Here is a 16033-nt window from a genome sequence, read left to right as displayed (position 1 = left end):
CTGATGGGGAAACAATTGTTACTGTCTGGAGAGCCTTCTACTAATCATCCGATTTTCAAGGTCATCCATTGTTCTGTAGTCACAACAGCTAGTCAGTTGGTCACCATAACTGAAATCAAGTATATATTTTTTTGTACGTCCCCTATGATTAAATGCTGGATGGGTCATTCATATTCAATGGGACCACTGTCTACTCACAGATGCATTCTGTATATTCCAAATACTTCAAAACATGCCCTTCCACTGCTTGGCAGGCTAGAATTCTACCACAAATGCTTGAGAAATAATATAAATTGTCTCAGACAGTGTGCCCCTGTTGACATTCTTGCACCAGGTTAGACCTAGCCTGCGTGGCACTCCTTGTCACCCAATTGTAATACCAAACAAGTTATTGCTTTCACCGATTACTTCAAGGCAAGGAAGAAGGGTGAGTGCATTGTAAAAGTATTCCAACGGCCAAAATGACGACCCCGGACCAATGAGTGGAATGCGCATGGTGCTTAGAAAAAAACGGATTGGTCCCATAGTCGATGTGTTTCCAAGGAAGCAGCGGTAAACGGAAGTAAATCAATCTCTAAACATGTGTTGAATAGACACAATTAAGTTCGCTGATATGTAAATCCGTTTGGGGATATTATTAATGTGCTACTAGCTAGACAGGTACGTCTATGAGGCACAGTAGTCATGTTCACTGATGAAAGTTTGGATGCCTTGGGCGTTGAGTCGCTGTGGAGGAAATCGCAACAGTTTGCACAGGAATCGGTATGTTCTGTTGACAACCTAGTTAGCTAGCATCAGAGTTTTGCTATGGCATGTTAGCTGATTTTTTTGTTTAGCTAGCTAACGAGTTCGTGTACGTTTACTTACCTGGCCATATATGACAAGGCTATAGGCCCTGAAAAGATCAGACACATGAATACTACCAGTGTCGAGTATTGCTAAAGCTCCTGAATCTGCCAATCAAGCCTTCTTTTAGCTAGCCAAAATATTTAGCTAGTTAGCGATGATGGTCTGGAGCAACAGTCGGCACATCCTGATCAGTGTTGGTGGTGGGCTGACCACGTGCATTGTCCAACGTGTCATTTTCAGCGTTGTTGTGAAGCCCAACACATTTCTAAACATACTAGCTAGTTGAATAATGACATGGTACACAAAAGTGGGGTTCTCATCAACAGTTGGTGGAATTACTGACACACAATCATCAAGCCAGTTATGGGCATGTTTTAATATGTTATATAGGCCTAATATAATCCAAGTAGGCTATGTCTGTTGGCTTTTCAGAGAGGTTGTCAAACCCGGCCCGTACACACAGCTGAGGCTGAAATACAGCCCCTGCTTAATGCAGATAATGGCACCCAGACGGATCCACAAGACCACCTCATATACCAACTCCCCCCTAAAGGTGAGCTCCGACCAGAGTCTCCCGGGCTGAGGGACTTCCTGCATCGAGTGGAGGACATGGTTCTCAAGGAGTTGGCCAGCAACGCCAAGAGTCATGCGTTTGATGGGTTCGATGTGAATTGGGAGGATCAGAACGAAACGGTGAGAATAGTATAAATAACACACTAACAAAATGTGCAATATCTCAGTGTGCATTATTTCCATGTAAATTTGTTTTTAAAAAAAACAACTTTTTATTAAAACTGCCTTGTTGGTTAACGGCTTGTAAGTAAGCATTTTACGGTAAGGTGTTCTATTCGGCGCATATGACAAATCAAATTGTATTTGATATTGGACAATTTTTTTTGTGTGCATTTCCCCCTGTTGAATTGTCAATTCTAAAATGTGTTTATGTGTAGGTTTCATGCATACATTGTCTCCAGCACCCCAGTGCCCAGGAGAAGGGTCTTCAAGTTACCAGTATATCCTGGAGTTGCACAGGTTCAGTAATCGCCTGCGCCTTCGGTCGGTATGTTCAAACTTCACATTCATTTTCCATCATGTTTGCCAACATCGTTGTTGTATAGCCAGAACTTGAGGTGAACAGTGATCGATCTGTCTCAGTGTTGATGACGGAGACTGGAGCACAGAGAAGTCCTGTGTGTGCACTTGGAACCTGGACCGCAGAGGCCTGAACCCCAAACGACCAGACATGATCATAGATGTGGCCAGGCCAGTCATGTCTCTGTCCTTCCACCCCTCTCAACCCTCTCTCATAGCTGGTATGCACTTCCATATTGCTTCCGCCAGTGATTTGATCACCAAATGATCTTAGTACATATATACAACTGTCCTGTGTAGCTCCTTACTTCTCTCACCCTCTACCCAACACCACAGGGGGTCTTTACAGTGGAGAGGTAGTGGTCTGGGACACAAACAGGACACAGGACCTAATTTTGGCGCAGACAGGAATGTCGACCGACACTCACCGAGAGCCAGTCTACCAGGTATAGATACCGCATACTGTCTCCTATGAAACTAAAATACACCTTCATTCAGGAGGACACGTTAACTGATGGTAAATGCTTTATCTAGTATTGGTTATTCTCATGGTGTAATTTGTACACAGTCCATGTACTGTAGGTCCCTTGTATATTACTAATAAACCACATGAATATCACATAGTGGTGAGAATCTTTATGGGATGATGACAGTAAGATTCTTCATAGCAGGGTTGTGTTCATTAGGCACCAAACAGAAGACAGGGGATTGAAATTGAGGGACAACCTAGACTTGACCAATAAGAAACACACATTTTCAGTTGCAAGTCGTAATAAACATGACAGAGGTCTGAACAAGTGTGTTTTCAGGTAGCCTGGGTCCCTGGACCAAGGCGAGGGGAGATGGTGGTGCTGAGTGCTGGTTCTGGGGGCAGGGTGCTGCTGTGGACAGTGGACTCAGACGAGGGGAGGCTGGTGCTCAGTGCCGGCTTTGCCCTCATCAGACAGCAGGTGCCTCACAACAGTGCACTGAGCAAGGTGAGACTCGGGATACAGGGGCCAATGTGGTATTTACAGACCTTGAAAATGTGTGATTTAATAGATGAAATATGATTGTGTTATTTACAAAATTGTCTGAAACAGACATTTATGTATAGAGATTTTCTTAAACCTTCAAAAAAACTCTCCTACTGATGTTGTTCTTGTAATGGTACCTGTCTGCCTGCTACAGAACAGAGGGAGCAGCAATGTGGGGGTCACCTCCCTGGCCCTGTCCCCCTGGGACTTGGACACATTCCTGGTGGGCTCCGAAAGCGGCCTGGTCCTTAAGTGCTCTTTCTCAGCCCAGACGCTGGCAGCAGCACCTCCCGATGGAGAGAGTGTGACCTTGCGTGCCCCAGCCCAGTTCTCCTTCAGCCCCCGAGGAGGCCCTGTCCACTCCTTGCACTGCTCCCCTTTCCACAGGTGAGAGAGACATGGGTGGGAAGATCAATTGCATACTTCTGACATCCCTTTGAATGAGAAAGCCAGAGGTCCCTCCTCTATGACCTCCAATGGGTTTTGAGAAAGAGATGATGCGAGGAGTGCAAATGAGATCTTCCCCATGGGTCAGGTCTGAAGGTGGTTTTAGTGAGAAATTAACCAGACTGAATGCTTGAGACTCTGGTTTAAGACTTACAAAAATAAGAGAATTGAACTGAACATTTCTTTATTCGGAACTGTCATCATACTGTGTTTTGATTCCAAAACGAACCAGTGATATTGATGTTTACCTGTTTGTTAAACAGTTTGCCCTGTTCCTATAGTACATTTGGAAGCGTGTAGCTAACTTGCATCTCGCAATAAGTTTTGAACTCTACAGCTGTAAAATGCTTTATAGTACCATATTCTGTCAATGAATCAAAGTTATGATCTAGTTGTCTCCCATTTCGTGTCTAAGGAACCTGTTTGTCAGTGTGGGGACCGACGGCCTGGCCCATCTTCACTCTCTGCTGCAGCCCGATCCGCTGCTCTCGCTGCGGGTGTCCGACTCATATGTGTTTGGGGTACGCTGGTCACCAACAAGGCCCCTCCTCTTTGCTGCAGCCACAGGACAAGGTATGCTCCATTTCAGCTCATTCTCAATTGGTTCACAGAACTTCACTATAAATGGTGTGACTTGAGCCAAGTCGAGTTAATATATTGAAAATCATTAAGGGGCCCCCCTATTCAGACTTACGATAAGTCCATATCAAGTCTGAAACAGTCCCTAACTGCTAAAAACAATGGCACATCTTGATGTAAAGTTAACTCACCAGTTCATCAATTAACCTTTAGTTTTTCACTAAAAAGCCAAGTTTAAAAGCCCATAACCTTCTCTCTTCCCAGGTCTGGTGCAGATATTTGATCTGGGCAGGAAGTCCCTGAGACCAGCAGCCACCCTAGACCAGCTGACGGGTGGCCAACCAGTCTACTGCCTGGAGTTCAACCCCAGACGGAAAGACCTCCTAGCGGTGGGCAACGCCGATGGCTCCGTCAACATCTGGCACCTGAGCACGGAGCTGACGGAACAGGGGCCCCGAGAGACTGCCAAGCTGGAGCAACTAGCTAATGAGGTGGCAGAGTGAGTCGAGGCAGGAAGGAGAGGGCCAATGAAATTACAGAATAACAGGGTCGTCTCCGTGCAAGGTTGCTGGCATATCTGTGGATGTATATAGGTAGAAGAACGTGGGTTTTTGTGCCATATTATTTTAGATGGATTTGTTATTGTGAAACATCAAATATTACTCAGTAGGTACTGAACTGGATATTAAGACTTTTTTTGTGTGTACTGAAAACATGTAATAAAGGCACAGAAAACATTTCCACTTCTAACCAGTAGCGTTTATTAAAGCACACCGCAGTCCTTATTGTGATGTTACAGCATACCATATCTATAGGTTCTTAAATCCAGCGAAAGCACTAAAACAGCTAAAACATTCAAATGCAAACACTAGGCTATTGACAGTGAAGCACAAAGAGTGAGATATATATAGGTACTGATAACTATGGAGTATTCTAGTGTCAGACTCATGCAGTTTCAGCATGTGTGCGTGACAAACGCATCCCGATTGGTCACTGGCAGGCAAGGGATCAGTTGACAAAAAGTGAGCGGGTGAATTCGACAAAGTCGAAGGCCGAGGGCATTTCCCGGCCCTTGCTGTCTAGGTAGGGCTTCATGTGCGAGATGCAGTAGTCTGCCTGTTCCTTGGACAGATTCTGAATGAAGAGGAGAAGAGAAGGTTAAAACCTCATACCTGACCATAAGTTTTGCTAAGTTATAAATGCGCAACTTATGGCTGAAGCTCATACTCAAATGCTGGTACTATTTAATACTCATTTCTATAAGCATTATGACAGAGCCAGAAAGTGAAGGAGGGAAGACCGAACTGTAAGTACCTGGTAGAGCTCCTCCTTGGTAACGTAGGGCTTGGCATCGACGCTGAGGGCTCGGAAGGCGCTCTCAATCTCCTCGCTGGACTTGACGTTCTCTGTCTCGCGGCTGATCATGAAGGCCATGTACTCCTGCAAGGACACGTTGCCATCCCTGGAAAACACAAAATTAAATCAGTTACCCATAATAAAGCAAAAAACTCAAGAATAGAAGAAAATTAGGCAACAAGACACACCCATTCTGAATGTTGGCTTTGCTCAAACTACTGATCGAAAACCCCAAGTAGAGATGAGTGAGAAAAGCTGGGGTTGCTGACCTGTTGGGGTCGACAGTGTCGAGGATGGACTCAAACTCTGGGTCTGGCTCTCCCTCCTCCACCATGGGCAGGTCGTAACCCAGTGAGCGCAGACACGACTTGAACTCCTGGTGGTTCAGACGGCCAGACTTCTCTTTGTCAAAGTGCCTGGGAGCAAAGAGAACATGGCTGAGATTATTGGGAGTTTCTTTACTTTAAGCAACTACTTGGTATGACTAAAAGGTATGGTGAAAATGGCCGCCACTCACTTGAACACCATGTTAAAATGGCTCCCACTCACTTGAACATCGTGTTAAAATGGCCGCCGCTCACTTCAACATCGTGGTAAAATGGCCGCCGCTCACTTCAACATCGTGTTAAAATGGCCGCCGCTCACTTCAACATCGTGGTAAAATGGCCGCCGCTCACTTCAACATCGTGGTAAAATGGCCGCCGCTCACTTCAACATCGTTAAAATGGCCGCCGCTCACTTCAACATCGTGGTAAAATGGCCGCCGCTCACTTCAACATCGTGTTAAAATGGCCGCCGCTCACTTCAACATCGTGGTAAAATGGCCGCCGCTCACTTCAACATCGTGTTAAAATGGCCGCCGCTCACTTCAACATCGTGTTAAAATGGCCGCCGCTCACTTCAACATCGTTAAAATGGCCGCCGCTCACTTCAACATCGTGTTAAAATGGCCGCCGCTCACGTTAAAATGGCCACCGCTCACTTGAACAGTGTTAAAATTGCCACCACTCACTTGAACATCGTGTTAAAATGGCCGCCACTCACTTGAACATCGTTAAAATGGCCGCCACTCACTTGAACATCGTGTTAAAATGGCCGCCACTTACTTGAACGTCGTTAAAATGGCCGCCACTCACTTGAACATCATGCTGAACTCCTTCAGGGCATCCTCTGTCACTCCAGTGGTGTTCCTATGGTGGAAGAGAGATTCGACAGGATTAGGAAATATGTTCACTGCTTGTGAGGTACTGTATGTGTGTGTCTCTCTGACCTGGCCTGGATCTGCTGCTCCAGGTTGTGCTGCATCCTCATGCCCAGTTGGTCTAGCTGGTCCCACTGCTGGGCCAGGCCCACCGTGCTGTGTTCTGTGTACTTGTTGTCCAGGATCAGAGCCTCCTCCATGGCCGCGCCCAGGTCCTCAATCTTCTTCAGCTGGCTACGCATTGCCCGGATCTCCTGGTGCTTGCGCTACAGACAGAGTGGCACACAGAAGGGTGAGGGTATGCAATTACAAAAGTAGTCAATACAGCTGAAATATAATTGGTACTTGCTGTGTATATCAAATCAAATGTTATGTCACATGTGCCGAATACAGCACCAGGAGTGAAATGCTTGCTTACAAGCCCTTAACCAACAATGCAGTTAAGAAAATATCTAAAAAAAAAGAAATAAGAAGAGTCAATGTCAATGTGCGGGGGCACCGGTGTCGATGTAATATGTACATGTAGGTAGAGTTATTAAAGTGACTATGCATAGATAAGAGTAGCAGCAGTGTTGTGGGGGGGGCAATGCAAATAGTCTGTGTAGCCATTTGATTAGCTGTTCGGGAGTCTTATGGCTTGGGGGTAGAAGCTATAGGAGCCTTTTGGACCTAGACTTGGCGCTCCGGTACTGCTTGCTGTGCGGTAGCAGAGAGAACAGTCTATGACTAGGGTGGCTGGAGTATTTGATCATTTTTAGGGCCTTCCTCTGACACCGCCTGGTATTGAGGTCTTGGATGGCAGAAAGCTTGGCTCCAGTGATGTACTGGGCAATACGCACTACCCTCTGTAGTGCCTTGCGGTCGGAGGCCGAGCAGTTGCCATACCAGGCAGTGATGCAACCAGTCAGCACGCTCTCGATGGTGCAGCTGTAAAACCTTTTGAGGATCTGAGGACTCATGCCAAATCTTTCCAGTCTCCTGAGGGGGAATAGATTTTATCGTGCCTTCTTCATGACTGTCTTGGTGTGCTTGGACCATGTTAGTTTGTTGATGTGGACGCCAAGGAACTTGAAGCTCTCAACCTGCTCCACTACAGCCCCATTGATGAGTATGGGGGCTTGCTCGGTCCTCCTTTTCCTGTAGTCCACAATCATCTGTTTTGTCTTGATCACGTTGAGGGAGGTTGTTGTCCTTGCACCACACGGTCAGGTCTCTGACCACCTCCCTATAAGCTGGCTCATCATTGTCTGTGATCAGGCCTACCACTGTTGTGTCATCAGCAAACTTAATGGTGTTGGAGTTGTGCCTGCCCGTGCAGTCAAGAGTGAACAGGGAGTACAGGAGGGGGCTGAGCACGCACCCGAGGGGCCCCTGTGTTAAGGATCAGTGTGGCAGATGTGTTGTTACCTACCCTTACCACCTGGGGGCAACCCATCAGGAAGTCCAGGAACCAGTTGCAGAGGGAGGTATTTAGTCCCAGGGTCCTTAGCTTAATGATGAGCTTTGAAGGCACTATGGTGTTGAATGCTGAGCTGTAGTCAATGAACCGCATTCTCATGTAGGTGTTCCTTTTGTCCAGGTGTGAAAGAGCAGTGTGGAGTGCAATAGAGATTGCATCATCTGAGGATCTGTTGGTGCGGTATACAAATTGGAGTGGGTCTAGGGTTTCTGAGATAATGGTGTTGATGTGAGCATTGACCAGCCTTTCAAAGCATTTCATGGCTATAGACGTGCTACGGTTCGGTAGTCATTTAGAGAGGTTACCTTAGTCTTCTTGGGCACAGGGACTATGGTGGTCTGCTTGAAACATGCTGGTATTACAGACTTGGACAGGGAGAAGTTGAAAATGTTAGTGAAGACACTTGCCAGTTGGTTAGCGCATGCTCGAAGTACACGCCCTGGTAATCCGTCTGGCTCTGCGGCCTTGTGAATGTTGACCTGTGTATTTTATTCCTCCTGATATTATTTTAAATTAGTAAAAAAAAAAAAAATTCTGCATTATTTGGAAGGGCCCGTAAGAAACCATTTCACGATAAAGTCTACACCCGTTGTATTTGTTGCATGTGACAAATACATTTTTATTTGATTTGAAATAGCGAAGATGGTCTCCTCAGCGCCCCCCCCATACGTTTCAAATTTTTATTTTAACCTTAAACTGGCACACCTGATTCACCTGAGACTCAATCAGGGGTGCTAGTTTAGGGTTAAAAAAAAATGTAAAACAGCTGGTGGGGCCTGAGGAGAGGGTTGTGAAACCCTGGTCTATAGCATAAATGATGAGGGATTCTTTCTTACCTTGGTTGCCTCAAGTTGTGATTCCAAGGTTCCGGATTCTTCTACCATGCAGGACCTAGATGCATACACACAAGTGTCAGGAGAGAGAATCTTGAAAGGATGATCAAATATTGGGATAGACAACATGCCACAGTCAGTCACACCCGCACACAGTCTCAGTCTGCACCCACACCCATCTACTTGTAGGACCCCTTAGATCCAACCCCATTCCTACCGTGAAATTAATTTTCATTTTGATAAGATCCATATATTTGAATATACTAGAGGTGTGTCAAGAGATTCTAAACAAATCTTGAAATGCACTAATTGAAATCCAACCAATGATTTTTTTGTAAAGAAGCAAAGTAAAGATTTTGTGAATTAAAAAAGGGGAAACAGAAGTACAAAACACACAAAAATAACTTTCCATCACTCAAAATGTTCAGAGCAACACCATCCTCCCAATGCATGCCAAAGAAGTAAACTCATAGCCATGGTAACCTATACCATGCAAGGTTAGGACTACTGTGTAAAGGGCAGGAAACGGCATTTTAACCCTGAATCAGTTGTGAATTAGTCTAACACTTTCAACAAAAAAATATAGACATTTCAAGTAGTGTCCACCCCTAAATTTGGTGAAAGAAATATCCCCAAAAGATGAAAGTGAAGACTTTTCACCCCTTTAAAACAGTGCTCAATGTTGCCAGACTCAAAAAGAGTATCCAGACCAATCATGAGGTCGATCTTAGTTTCAGGAAGCTACATTGGGGTGACGTTAGTAGAGATGTAACTGAGCAAACCGATCTCAAATGGTGGATTTTAGAAGTGTATGAAGACACGCAACCCAGAGGGCGTGATGGAAGTAATGAAGGGTGAAGGAAAGGCGAGTGAGGGATATATGGAATGTAAAACCATGAGAAAAAGGAAAAGACCTTCGGGAAAGATCATCACCGACTTCATATTGAATGACACGGACAACCCGTCGATAAGCTATGCTATTTAGAAAGGGAGGGAGGGAAGGATGAAAATAAAGTAAATACCAACAGAAAGAGGGAAATTAGAGACAAACAAAAGGGAAATTATACAACAAAAACTGTCAAAAGGGGGAAAAAAAGCTTACAGAAACACAGTAATAATACACAATACAACTTGGATTCCCTTGAACATAGTGATCCCTGGTCCAGTTTTACCTTTATTCGACAGATAGAACCACCAGGTAGGTAGGTGGGTATGTTATGCAACATCTTCCCACCGACCTTGGTCCAAAACAATGTCACTCCAATCAACCCTCATTGATTTGACCCCATTCACACAGTCAGACACACAAACACAGAAGGGCAGTATCGCAACACTTCAATGACAATCAAGAAAAGACGAAGCAGACTAAACTCTTTGGTCCCATAACCTGCTGTATGTAAAATGTGTGCGATATCTTGGAAAATAAATAAATGTGACTCTGAATAACAAAAATAATGATGCTTGTTTCCAACATTAAGGGATGTTATCCTAAAATTAAATCCGCTTTGTGTTTTCTTCCCTTGCCATGATACTAATGAGTATCGCGATACTAGTATCGTCACAGCCCCAACTGAGAGGTAGTAAAATGTGATATTAACCCATCCAGAAGATATGTCCTGATTAGCAAAGTTATCCAAGCATCAGCGAGGTAGCAGCAAGAGAGAGGGAGAGGAAAGGGTGGGGGGGTGGGATGGGACGGGAAAAGAGAGAGAAAGAGACAACGGTTAGAAATACTAGGCAGGGACAAAATGGTCACTCCATCATCCCCCCCTAAACAAACATATACAGACACAGGCACAGAAATAGTGGGAGCACAGGAGCATCTGCAGTATGATCCCATTTTCATTTCTAAACGTTCACAGACCACTTGTGCAGTTGTGTAAAAGTCGTATCAGCGCTCCCCCACCCACCCCCCAAAATCTACAGAATATATGATACACTAAGAATGCGTTGCCTGGGGCCAATTCAGTGAGGAGCAACATTCAGAGCATTGCAGAAATAAATGCAAGGTGTAGAATAGAGAAACTGTAAAGAATCATGTCAGTTTCATATAACAAACATTTATCTGCAACACTTCACGTTGCGCTCCGATGAATAGCAGCTTCCTGTTCTCTATGGCCGAGAACATGGTGGCAGAGAGAGACAGGAGGCACTTTAAAATTCCAGGTAGCTCCATTGATTTATCATTGTTGAAAGAGAATCTAAAGAATGATGCATGCAACATTTAAAGACATCTCAATGCTATTCATGCAGGTGACGTTATTCAATGAACTTAAACTACATTCTTTAAACAGCCACAAGGCCTTGGAAATGTCCCCATTCTATTCCTATAAATTGTATTCGATTCCTATCTATTAAATTGCCAAAAGGAATATTGATTTAAGGGAGTTCTGTGAGTGCACTGTCTTCCTAGCACAACAGATCCAGGCCCTACCTGGTCTCCTGCAGCCACTGGTGGAATGCATTGGCGTGCTGCGCAAACTCCTGCCGCAGCTTGTCATTCTCCTCCTGCCGCCTCTGCTCCTTCTGCAGCTCCAGCTCTCGTTCCTATACAGACAGAGACAGAGAGGGATTGAGATGTATGTATGAAGTGCTTTCCAGACATGATGCAGACCAAGACATCGGCCCCCAGAGGCCCTCATTGGTTCTGGACATAAGTAGAGCATTACAGTGGGGAATAGGACAACATTTGAGATGTGCATGTCCTCCTCACCAAGCCTGCTCCTCAGATACATTAGTGCTGTATAGCCAATTCATATGGTCGTTGTCATGCCAATTGGTTAGTAATACAGCACAAACAAATCTGGGACCATGCTACCTCCCCCCTCTTCTCCCTTCTAACCTTGATGATCTTCTGCAGGTTCCTCCAGGTCTCTTCCAGGGCCTCCATGGTGAACCAGGTGTAGGGGTTGGACACCACCTGGTAGCTCTTGATCTGCCGGTCCAGCTCGGCCAGCTGGTTGAAGTCGGCCTGCGCCGAGCTCAGCGATGAGCGGAAGGCCTCGTGGGCGTCGCGCAGCGCCCGGATCTCCTCCAGCGAGTTGCAGCGCACCGGATCTGTCAAGTCCTCCTCAGCATTCTCAAACCAGCTATTGAAGGCCGAAGCCTTCTTGGCAAAGGTCAGGAATAGGTCTTCCACCTGGAGACAGAAGAAAGATGGAATCGATGGAGGTAAGGTTTTTGACTTCGTAGGTGAAGGATAGTCTGATATTCCTGTTCAAAATATGAACATCAACAACGATGAAATCTATGAACAGTAGTCATGATATCCTCATCGTAAGCTAAATGACAATTATCCGTCATCATAGTCTTTACATACCTTCCTGAAGTGCTCCTGGGCCTCCAGCAGTTTCTTCTTGCGGGCCTGCGAGTTGTCGAGAAGCTGGTTCCAGCGCTTCATGAGGGCAGCGTGGCGCGTCTCGATGGCCTTGGACTGGACGTGCTTGGCCGCCAGCAGCTGGTCCTTGAGGGCTGTGATGTTGGTGATACCCTCCTGCTGGAAGGCCTGCAGCCCTGCGTCAAACGTCTCCTGTGGACCCGAAGGGGGAACATGAGGCATAGGAGAACGTATCTAGCTTTCTTGCACAAAATGGCTGCCGTAGCATCACTCATTTGGGAGCTACATATTGCTACACAGTACCTGCTTAGTGAGCAAGGTCTGCACAGAGGAGAGATCTCGTCCGTACTCATCCGTCTTCAGGCTGTTCTCCTTCTCACCTGAACAAACAACCAGACAGTATAAATTCAGTGCTACACTTAAAAATTAAACAATGTTCTCATCTCACCAGAGAATGTTGAAGCCTCATCCCCTAAACCTTCCCTTCTCAGGTCTCAAACCGTACCGATCCAGGACTCCACCACGTCAGCCTTCCAGTTGAACTGCAAGAAGGCAGAGTTCTCATCCAGCTTGGCTTTTCTCATGGCAGCGGCCCTCTCCAGCTCAGACACCTTGCCCCGCAGGGACGCCATCTTGGCTGAGATGCTGTCCACGTGGTGGTTGTTCTAATGGAGGGATGGACAAAAGCAAAATATGCATTTAACTGTGTGGGTGAATTGACATCAGCCAAGGTAAGTGGAAAATCATTGTAAAAGTAGATTTTTTAAATTTTGTGTGTGAACTATTGCTTAAACACCATTTCAGCTGGTACCGTATGAAGAGACGGAAAGGCTTTTCATTTTATATTTTATCATTTTCTATACGACAACAGTATTGTCAGTGTTTACCTTCTTGATGAGCTCGTCTCCGTTGGAACACACGTCATTCACTCTGTCCCTGTGCACAGAGAAGTCAGTCTCAAACGCCTCATGCTTCTTCAACAGGCCCTGCACAGCAGCCAGGGTATCCCCGTAGTCTTCACTTCCCACCAGGTTCAGCTTCTCGTTAATCCAGGCTTCCTCCTCTTCAACATTCGCAACAAACTGCTGGTACTCCAGCGACTCCTCCAGCCTCTGTCCCCTGATCACACACACAGAGGCACACACAGATTAACTTCTTATGGCTGGGGGGGCAGTATTGAGAAGCTTGGATGAATAAGGTGCCCAGAGTAAACTGCCTGCTACTCAGGCCCAGAAGCTAAGATATGCATATTATTAACATATTTGGATAGAAACTCTGAAGTTTCTAAAACTGTTTGAATGATGTCTGAGTATAACAGAACTCATATGGCAGGAAAAACCCTGAGAAAAAATCAAACCAGGAAGTGGGAAATCTGAGGTTTGTAAGTTAAAGTCGTTGCCTATCCTGTGTAAAATTTGGTCCGATTGCACTTCCTAAGGCTTCCACTAGATGTCAAGTCTTTAGAACCTTGTTTCAGGCTTCTACTGTGAAGGAGGAGAGAAGATCATCAAAGGTAAGTGAATATTTCTGACTTCTGTTGACTCCACAACATGGCGGGTATCTGTATGGCTTGTTTTGGTCTCTGAGCGCTGTACTCAGATTATTGCATGGTGTGCTTTTTCGAAATCTGACACAGCGGTTGCATTAAGGAGAAGTTTATCTAATGTTCCATGCATAACACTTGTATCTTTTATCAATGTTTATTATGAGTATTTCAGTAAATTGATGTGGCTCTCTGCAAAATCACCGGATGTTTTGGAAGCAAAACATTACTGAACATAAAGCGCCAAAGTAAACAGATTTTTGGATATAAATATGAACTTTATCGAACAAAACATGAAGTCCTATGATGAAGATCATCAAAGGTTAGTGATTAATTTTATCTCTATTTCTGCTTTTTGTGACTCCTCTCTTTGGCTGGAAAAATGGCTGTTTTTCTGTGACTAGTTGCTGACCGAACATAATCGAATGGTATCCTTTCGTCGTAAAGCTTTTTTCAAATCAGACACTGTCGTGAGATTAACAACAAGTTTATCTTTAAAATAGTGTAAAATACTTGTATGTTTGAGGAATTTTAATTATAAGATTTCTGTTCTTTGAATTTGAAGCCCTGCACTTTCACTGGCTGATGTCATATCAATCCCGTTAACGGCATCTCAGCAGTAAGAAGTTAACACTCAACATCAATAAACGTTTAAGATGATAATGGCGTTTCATTGCAAAGCAGGCCTGGGAATATGTGTGTTTGTGTCAGAATGTATACGCGTGTCTGTGTTCCTAGTCTAACCTGGCTGCAGCCAGGTCCTTCAGCTCCATCCAGTGCTCCTCAAACTGGGCCAGCCTCTGCTCAATCTCATCCTGGCCGATGGTGTTGTCATCGGACAGCTTCTTCCCTGTGTCCTGCACAGACTGGATGGCCGGCTCATGGGCCCCCAACTCAGCCTCCAGCCTCTTGTGTTTCTTCCTCAGATTCTGCACTCCAGTCAAATCACGTCCATAGTCCTCCGAACTCACTAGCAATTTCTTTTCTCTGGATAGAGAACAGAGAGTGAAAGAGAGTGTTAGTAATCACAATGTCTCAACATCGAAAAACCCTCAGATGTCGACTTGCATCCATTCCTCCACAACTCCAGGGGGCGCTCTTACTTGATCCAAGACTCCTCGTCGTCCAGGTCCCTGAAGAACTGGTGTAGGCGGTGCGACTCGTTGAGCTTTGCACGGCGGCCAGTGGCCATGCTCTTGATCTTGGTGAAGCGTCCATTGACAGCGTCGCGCTTGTCCTTAACCTGGGTGGGGTCGAAGGCCGTGCTGGCCGTCAGGCTGTCAGCCTGGCCGTTCAGGTCCTTCAGACGATCCTGTGGACGGACAGAAAGACGTTCAAACCAAAGCACTAGACTGAACTCAGTGGATGCCTTTGTACAAAATCATGCTTCATAGACTTGGAAGTTGTTCAACAGAGGACAATCGGTTTGGTTGCCATCGAAAGCTTTGAGTACAAGGCAGCCTCACCTTTCAGCCAGTCAGCATATAAAGGTGTGTAATCTGACAGATCCTTTAGTACATCAAGGCCCCCAGCTGAGCCCAGCATCAATCCAGGTTTGACAGAGATAGGGGGACGTTGAATACATTACCTCATGAGCAGAGATGTCGGCTTCCAGAAGCTGATGTTTCTTCAGCAGGTTGTTGACGGAGGCCAGGTCTTTGCCATAATCCTCAGAGGCAAGAAGGGCCTCGACCTACAGAGAGAAAACAAAAATTATTTTTTCCAAATCTAATCTCAGCTTCTTCTTTTGTTTTTGTTTTCCTACAGCACAGGTAGGCTAATGGGTTAACAAGTCAAATCCATTTCAATAAGAAAACTAAATAGCCTGACACAATCTCAGATCCAGAGGTGATGGTGTCTGTCCAGTACTTAATCTGTGCAGGTCTCAGATAAATCATATTGAACATCAAGGTTTTCAGTACAGAATACACAATTTCTCATCACAGATCAAATATCAGCATCTTTAACTTTGAGAATTGTATGGTGGATGGAGATTTGAACTTAGATGAAAGTAGTCATATTGACATCTAGAAAATATGTTTATTTATTTCATTTTACCTCAGAGAGCCAGAAGTCAAAGTCCTTAATGCCAGTGTTGAAGTTCTGCTGCTTGTTGGCTTCTTTCAGCTTCTGGCTCTTCTCTGCCGACTTGTTCACCAGGAACTGCCACTGCTCGTCCAGAGCACCCAGACGTGACTGGTGAAACACACACCCAGGTTAGATACCCAGCTTTGGAACAATAGATGTTGAATGAGGCAATAATTGGTTCACGTAGCTTGAATGCCATAGGAACAGTTAACATTCTGTTTGCAATGTTATCA

General features: G+C 45.3%; 2 protein-coding genes across 14 annotated transcripts in view; one reads left to right on the top strand and one right to left on the bottom strand.

Annotated features, from left to right (window-relative positions):
* Window positions 1-422: 422 nt before the first annotated feature.
* Window positions 423-4720, top strand: dync2i2 (dynein 2 intermediate chain 2). Of its 3 annotated transcripts, none has more exons than XM_021601804.2 (9): window positions 423-762; window positions 1282-1542; window positions 1800-1909; window positions 2005-2162; window positions 2278-2387; window positions 2751-2918; window positions 3112-3344; window positions 3820-3977; window positions 4248-4720. In XM_021601804.2, the coding sequence occupies exons 1-9, from the start codon at window positions 685-687 to the stop codon at window positions 4484-4486; spliced, it is 1515 nt and encodes a 504-aa protein (XP_021457479.2). In that variant the 5' UTR covers window positions 423-684; the 3' UTR covers window positions 4487-4720. The 3 variants fall into 3 exon arrangements, with proteins under 3 accessions (XP_021457479.2, XP_021457480.2, XP_021457478.2); XM_021601805.2 differs by having other exon boundaries at window positions 628-762; window positions 1403-1542; XM_021601803.2 differs by having other exon boundaries at window positions 634-762; window positions 1260-1542.
* LOC110523261 (spectrin alpha chain, non-erythrocytic 1) overlaps window positions 4721-16033 on the bottom strand; it is a 52510-nt gene continuing 41197 nt past the window's right edge. For 6 of the 11 annotated variants that reach the window (XM_021601793.2, XM_021601791.2, XM_036976853.1 and 3 more), the window contains 18 exons: window positions 15771-15908; window positions 15301-15405; window positions 14816-15024; window positions 14457-14699; window positions 13057-13288; window positions 12675-12834; window positions 12473-12549; window positions 12152-12361; window positions 11675-11971; window positions 11267-11379; window positions 10431-10448; window positions 9747-9809; window positions 8836-8890; window positions 6610-6806; window positions 6476-6529; window positions 5609-5755; window positions 5298-5445; window positions 4721-5117 (listed from right to left, as the gene is read on the bottom strand). In XM_021601793.2, the coding sequence (XP_021457468.1) occupies window positions 4992-5117; window positions 5298-5445; window positions 5609-5755; window positions 6476-6529; window positions 6610-6806; window positions 8836-8890; window positions 9747-9809; window positions 10431-10448; window positions 11267-11379; window positions 11675-11971; window positions 12152-12361; window positions 12473-12549; window positions 12675-12834; window positions 13057-13288; window positions 14457-14699; window positions 14816-15024; window positions 15301-15405; window positions 15771-15908 (2592 nt within the window). In that variant the 3' untranslated portion in view covers window positions 4721-4991. The remainder of the gene's footprint in view (window positions 5118-5297; window positions 5446-5608; window positions 5756-6475; window positions 6530-6609; window positions 6807-8835; window positions 8891-9746; window positions 9810-10430; window positions 10449-11266; window positions 11380-11674; window positions 11972-12151; window positions 12362-12472; window positions 12550-12674; window positions 12835-13056; window positions 13289-14456; window positions 14700-14815; window positions 15025-15300; window positions 15406-15770; window positions 15909-16033) is intronic. The other 5 variants (XM_036976856.1, XM_036976857.1, XM_036976860.1 and 2 more) reach the window with 2 other exon arrangements.

This window comes from Oncorhynchus mykiss, chromosome 5, assembly GCF_013265735.2.
Source record: "Oncorhynchus mykiss isolate Arlee chromosome 5, USDA_OmykA_1.1, whole genome shotgun sequence".
In the NCBI taxonomy this organism is placed as follows: domain Eukaryota; kingdom Metazoa; phylum Chordata; class Actinopteri; order Salmoniformes; family Salmonidae; genus Oncorhynchus; species Oncorhynchus mykiss.
This window is presented reverse-complemented; position numbering and strand designations above follow the sequence as displayed.

What these genes read in the sequence shown, in the direction of transcription:
- dync2i2 (XM_021601803.2), top strand. Translation starts at nt 695, where the DNA reads ATGAAAGTTTGGATGCCTTGGGCGTTGAGTCGCTGTGGAGGAAATCGC. An exon ending in AACAGTTTGCACAGGAATCG is followed by an intron (nt 763 to 1,259) that starts GTATGTTCTGTT and finishes TAATCCAAGTAG; the next exon opens with GCTATGTCTGTTGGCTTTTC. An exon ending in CACTGCTCCCCTTTCCACAG is followed by an intron (nt 3,345 to 3,819) that starts GTGAGAGAGACA and finishes TTCGTGTCTAAG; the next exon opens with GAACCTGTTTGTCAGTGTGG.